Source organism: Trachymyrmex septentrionalis, unplaced genomic scaffold (genome assembly GCF_001594115.1).
Source record: "Trachymyrmex septentrionalis isolate Tsep2-gDNA-1 unplaced genomic scaffold, Tsep1.0 scaffold334, whole genome shotgun sequence".
Lineage (NCBI taxonomy): Eukaryota > Metazoa > Arthropoda > Insecta > Hymenoptera > Formicidae > Trachymyrmex > Trachymyrmex septentrionalis.
Window position 1 is genome coordinate 138,458 of NW_017305499.1, and position 7,258 is coordinate 145,715.

The following is a 7,258-nucleotide window of genomic DNA, read 5'->3' on the forward strand; positions in this document are numbered from 1 at the left end:
TAATGTCATTATTTCGTATAGTACTTTTATAATGACGTGAAATTCTTTATTGTTACTATTACGTAAGTATACGAAATGTTCCTTAAAGATCAAAGGAGATCGGACAGATAATATTGCAGAAGAATTTTTTACTTTATTGCGATATTTTTTATAGAGTTTTTAGAAATTTCTTTTTAAATGGCTAAATATTTATCAAAATTATTTTTTGTCCTCTATTTATTATTAATTAAAGACAAATTTGTTTTTTTTTTTATAAAAACATGAATAATTAACAGATCTATTTGATTTTTATACATTGTATGCACGATTTAGCTGCAATTATGTGTGATTCTAGATCTCTCAATGAATTAATATTAAAAAACGAATTATTTTAATCACACTTATGGCTATTGTCAGAAATTATCTTAATAACTTAATTTGTTCCATTTTTTTTCGAAGTTTAAAGACATTTTTTAAAAAGAGTAAAAGATTTTTTTACAAATAAGTGCTATTTATTTATATATTTATTGGACAAAATGAATAATTCCTGTTCTGCCACAAGTGTTCTTATTAAATTGACGTCTTATTTTTTAATTTCAATTTTCTGAAAATGTATGGTGTACATGATGCATAGGATTAAATAGTTATATTAATTCTTTCATATCTTATTTTAATATTTTATTTTAGAAAAAAATAAATCTATCTTCAAACAATAATAAATCAGGAATAAGAAGTAATTTTAAAAAATCTTTATCCCTCCCTCCCCCCCCTTTCCCCAGTAAGAAATTTTAAATTTTCTAAAAAGAAAATTCAAAATTTCTCATTAAACATTACGATAAAATAAAAAAATCCTCTTAAAAGAATTTCAGTCTGCGGGGTTTATTAAATTATTAAATTTTAAAAACTAGACAGACTGGTACGTAGTTAAATTCTTGCTAAAAGAAAATTAACTTAAAATTAAAATCAAAGATTCGATTATTAGTTGGTAAATGTACTTATAATTGAACTTTCTGTACGTAATAAAAAATAAAATAAATAAAAAATAAAATAATGAAAATTGCAAAAATTAAATTTTAACTGTTTCTCTTATGAAGAAAAAGACTTACCATCATGTATTGTCGCGAGCAGAATTCCCAAGCAGAGAATCAGCGATGCCGCTCGCACCTCCTGCAATGAGAAAAATAGTGTATCTCATTAATAATTCATCATCGCCGGAGACGTATAATACAATATGCCAAAGTGAGAGTTTCGCAAATAATTAATTCATAGCGAGTTCATTCCAACTTTGGTAGCGTTCAATCTCTCGCATATTGATATAACGGATCGGTAATGTGAGTTAAAGGTGATAACTGGTGACTTCAACAATAAGCATCAATCAAATGCAGTTAATATTAGAAAGTTTACACTATTCTGTGTAATATATATTAACATAAAAATGAAATAGATGTACTTAAGGGATATAAAAATGTTGGGATAAACAAAATGGAATGAAGAAAACATTTTTTAAGGAATTTTCGACACAACAAATGATGAAACTTTCACTCACATTGTAATAATTTTGTAAAATTTGAATATATATTTATATTATTAATATAAATAGCATATATAAAGTAATATATGCATATGTATAAATTAAAATATTTTCTATATATATTGGAAATATGTTATAAGTTTCAACATATCTTGGAAACACCAAAGTGATGCACATATCCTTGGAAATAGATATACATTCTTTAAAGTTTAATTCATTCAGGATTCACAGCTCCATGAGAGATGCGTGAATTAAAACTAACAGTCGTATAAAATACCCGTCTATCTCAATGTTACGCGTATGCCAAATGCCGTTCAACTTGTAACCGCTTATGTAATGCAGAAATGTAAAGTGCTTGACGATGCACTTGTTTCCCAGTTTGGCTCGGTCAGCGGGCGGCTTTCGATGCAGGATTAATAAAGATCGATGATATAGGAACGGATGAATAGCGACGTACACAGACAATACGGACGACCTCGCTTCTCGTTACGTAATGGGCGTGCAAAGAGAAAGCAAGAAGAAAGAACGCGGTGAGACTTTCTCGCGGTGTATTTCGGACGGTGAATTTCGCGTTACGTTGACGTTATACGTTACGTTAACGGCACGCTACTCGCCAACGTGATAACAATTAACGCGCCTCCATGGGCCCTGAACGTTTAATGAGGCGGATAGAAATTCCAGACTGGTCCCTCTGATTTTACCATGAAACTTACGACAACATCTTCAGACGAGGTATATCAGAAACTACCGGATATTTGATATTCGTAAACATCAAGAGAAATTAAGAGTAATTATACAAGTGCTTTTAACGAGGCATCAAGTTGCTTCGAAGCCAACGGAAAGTTCGACGTGCAAAGTCTCGGGGAAGTAAATAGATAATAAAATCTCGTTAGTTTCGATTAGTGTCTTTCGGCCTAATAGATATTTAATATCTATCTAATTTATAACTTACTATAAATTTACAAAAATGTTCTGCCACAAATGTGTCCGTCATTCGAATAATTACGGTATAACGCGAAATTTGTCTTCTTCCGTTTTAAGGTGTACCGCGTTACATCGCGCATTTCCGTAAATCCCCCCCCGTAGGGATTTAATAATCATCTCGCTGCAACGTATTGTCTCCGCGCGTACGTGTACCCCCGCGAAGTAATAGCTCGCGCTTGGCGGCACGCGGCTACAAGTATGCATGCGGGGTGGGTCAAAAAACTCCGGGGCCCCTCTAAATGTCAAATAACTTTCTACGATGCCGAGATCCTTGGAAAGCGAGTACATACGGGTGATTCAAGGGAGAGCCTCGAGCGATTACACGTTCGCGTTTTCGCGCCGCTGCGTATCGGTACGCACACAAGCGCGCGCGTACGAGCGCACATCGGTCGATCCAGCGACCGGCAAACCGCAGACCGGGGCTGGTCATTGCTGACTTTCTGGGAGTTTCGTAACCGGAACGGAAGTTCTCGTCGTGCTTTCGACGCGCGATTCGCTACCGACGTCCCACTGCTGAACATCGTTTCCATCATTCGACTCTCGATTTCTCATGTTATTTCGCAAAAAAATAAATCATCTCTTAAACTTCGATCTAAAAGATCTAAGCCCGAAAATCTAGTCATTTTTCGTTTTCCGTGATCACAAGTTTAAAGATACGCAAGTATCAATGAAAAGAATTAAATTACGCGAAATTTTTAGTAAGAAAGATTTATTTCTATATTATTACATTTCAATTTCATTCATCATATATTCGCATAGCATATTTGTTCATCTACAGTATAGTAATACGATTAATATGTCTTAAATCTCATATATTTTACTTTTTGTTACATTACAACCAAATTAGCACTATGTTATTATCTCTAATTGGACTTTATAAAGGAACTCCAATTCATGTAGAAACTACGATCAAACTACTTTCCTCTTTAATGTGGAACGATTAACTTTGACCTAGTACTCATACGTGCGATTCGATGCAGCTCAGTAAGCGTTTATTTAGCTTATTGTGTGAGAGATCATCAAGGATCTCTTGGTGCTTATAATTGAGAAAGGTTCTTACAATGAGTAAGACGTGCAGGTATGCAACTCCGTCGTGAATGCAATACGTACAATGTTTTCAGTTGAATTTTGTATGTGTCAGATTTATCCTGTGTGCAGAATAAATATCAGCTAAAGAAACCCGCATGTTGCTTGAATATTCAAATTTGTTGATCTTTATGTGAATATCCCTATTTTTTTATCATACAAAGATACAACTCATATAAAAACAAATCGTTATGAATATAAATCTCGAGGCAAGAGAGAGAGAGAGAGAGAGAAATTGCGTATAAAAAAGAAAATTTAAAATATCTTACGTTATTTTCAACTTCTCTTTTCTTTTTTCTCTTTCCTTTTTTTTACTAAATCATTTTTAATAATAATTGTTTCCGTTAGTATCAATAACGTTTTATTTATTTAACAACTTCTGCATAATTTCTTTACAGCAATGTAAATAACAGAATGTTAACAAGCATTAAAATGCACATATTTAAAAAGGAGTAAAGAATTTTTATATTTGATCTAAAACTATCCAATATGTGATACAAATAATGGTTTCACTTAATTAGAATAAACGCTCCGATATTTCTTATACTATAATTATATAATTGTTCCATAAAGAATATTGTTAATATTACGTAAACAGTCTTGCCATGTTGCACATAAAAAGAAAGTGATAATAACCAGAACAATAATGTATATTTAATTGTACGCGCATTGACATCAAGATTACTGAATTATTCCCGTTGATTGCCAAGTTCCGCCCAACAACGTAGAAAACATATTTCGCTTAATTATTTATTAGCTGAACCAATATACTAATCGCAGCTTCCGCAGTGAAATACCAACTATAGTTGTATTCGGCCGATCGAGAAATAATTGAGACTTAAAACATTTTACGAATCCGAATCATTTCATAATAATTTTCTCTTTCTGATGGATTATATATACTCCTCATTTTGCACAGCAAATAACATATAATCCGTCAGAAAAAGAAAATTATTATGTGTTATTGATAAAATAGTATCATTCATTATACAAATTAAATCAACCTACGAAGCTAATTTTTTTGATAAGACAAATTTTTATGTTCTAAAGTGATCTCTATATTTAAACAATGGAAATAGAAAGATTGATTGAAGCTTCCCAAATTTATAGATGCGAAAATCATCGATTGCTCTTTTCAATAATTGCAGAATTATTCAATATTAAAATTATCCTCAGTTTTTAACACCAAAGATTTAATATCAACATAAGGAAAGTTAATAGAATATCGATGATGTTTTGTTTAACAGAATGGCTGACATTTTCATACTTTATCTTCAGCGTGATAATTGCAGTCCATGATTTAGGTATACAGTTACAACTGAGACCATCAAATCGACCTCAACCGCGAAACCTTTCGAAAGAGAATCCTTTCGAAAGAGAAGTTTCATCGCGACATCCAGCTTTTACATGTGCGTTTTTTCCCGAAGATAGATTTGTTGACTTTAAGGGATTTAAACCCGAATAATGTTTAAAATATTATACGTTACATGTCGACATCATTTTCTGAAATATCGCGAAAGATCGATTAGACCAATTAACTGATGCTGCCATGAGACGAAGAAGAAAATTTCTCTTCGAGTTCTTCGGTAGTTAACGAGTTAATTCTTCCCATAACTTTCAAAGAGGAAGTAGCATTCGAGTTCTTCTCTCCATTTACACGCCTTGACGCAGCGTTGTATCCTTTTTCGGATCCCATGAACGATAATCTTGCCGGTGGTAACGTCGATCAGCGATGTAATTTAACGTGTATTTATCGAAATGACAGCTATAGTAATAAACGATAATAAACGATGTCGAGCTTTATTATATATCAAATTGCTTATTATCGGCAGAAGCCAAATGTCGGCGACATTTCCAGAGTAGAGAACAATGTTATGTAATATTCCAGAAAGAATAATAGGTCTAAATCTGTTCTTTTTTAGCTAAAGTTCTTGCGTTGGTAAGAAAAGAGAAAAGATGAACCATGCAAAAAAGTTCAGCTAAAAAGAACAGGCCTATAATTAATGACGTGAAAATATTTTCCGCATCTGTTTCATTTTTATTTTTAACACGCAAATGAATTATGTTGCTCTTTTTTTACTTATGCATAATGCCCATAACCAACTAATATGTTTCAGATAATACCCATATCTCTTTTTTTCATTTTCATTATTTACAATTGTAATTTACTTTTAGCATAGATCATTTTTCTTTTTTTCGAGAATTAAGATTTAATATTTTTATCACACGTTTTGATCAGTGTTTTTCTTTCAACCTACATCAAATTATAATTTGCTGAGATGTCTTATGCAAATTGAAAATTTTATGTGTCGTCACTGTTCCTGCGCAGTGATTCCGAATTAATGTTCTCCTTATCTCGATTTTTATCGGCTATCCCGGGATAGCCGTGGGAGTAAAGAAAAAACGAAGGCAAAGAGCGAGAATAGAACCTATTTACCAAGCTATCGCTATAATGTAGAAGGCACCCTGATTGGCCTTTCACACTCTCTGCGCATCGTATGCTTTCAGAACCAGATTTCTGGACGTTCAAGGTTGTATTGGAAAAATAACCATCTCTTCTGAACATTGTCATTATTTACGCGACACGCCAAAAAAGACTTGTCCATGGTTATTTCTAGTCACGATCTTTCTTTTGGTTCTGCTATTAATATTGTTTTTTAAATCGATAATACTTAAAAATGTAGTCTAGGCGTACAATTTCATCTTGTCGGTGAGAATCGCTTGGAAAGTTAATTGCACGCATTGTAATATGATTTTTAAAAATCTTCCACGATATTGTCAGATATCCGATTATTTACAGTTTACATTTAGCTCGTTTTAATGAAGAGTCTTATATAAAGACAAACTCTGTTATAAATTAAACATAAAATTAATACTAATTTTCTTCGAGGAAGAAAGTAGAAAACAATGATGACAGACGCATTTAATGCATATTTTTATATCATATCTATTTATTTTCTTATTATTTCCGTAAGATGATATTTTACAAGAATTATTTACAATAATTTTTGTAAATTTTTTTACATAGCAATAGTACAAGTAATGATGTTAATCAGATATCTTGATCAAGTTATTCAGATGTCTGGACATGTACGATAATAAATATTTAAATATCCCTACTATATGGAAAATCGATATAGTCGATTAGATACTGAAATTTACTGGTCGGATTTATGTAATTAAATAAACGCTCTGACCGAGTGCAACATTTACGGCTCCCTGGCGTTATGAAAGGTACAAGCGACATTCTTGATCTGAAATCTTTTTATTTCCATCTTGAATGCTGGTGGTGCGCGGGCGATTGCGATTTGATCGTTAGTTGGCCGCATTGCATGCGATTAAATAGAATTTAATTTTCACGCGCCACTTACATCATTAGAAATGAAGTCATCAATTAAAATGTTCTTAAGTGTGGAAATTACGTCAATAATATTATAATATCATTAATATAATGTTTTACAAATACTTGCATTTACTTTGAATCCAAAATAAGTAATTTAAATGTGACTCTAACTGTATTGTATGTGATCGTGGTTAAATGGAATTTAATTTTCATGTTCCATTCACTTTCATCATTATAGAAATGAAGTCATTAATTAAAATTTTCTCAAATCCAGAGAAATCCAGAGAGATATTGTTAGTATAATTGCAATTTGTGATATTTTGAAGCATTGTATT

At 32.1% G+C, this 7,258-nt stretch overlaps 1 protein-coding gene across 1 annotated transcript in view; it reads right to left on the minus strand.

Moving 5' to 3' along the window:
• Positions 1-7,258, minus strand: part of LOC108750225 (serine-rich adhesin for platelets-like) — a 30,427-nt gene that overhangs the window by 16,022 nt on the left and 7,147 nt on the right. The window contains exon 2 of the mRNA XM_018489552.1: positions 1,086-1,146. Within this exon, the coding sequence (XP_018345054.1) occupies positions 1,086-1,146 (61 nt within the window). The remainder of the gene's footprint in view (positions 1-1,085; positions 1,147-7,258) is intronic.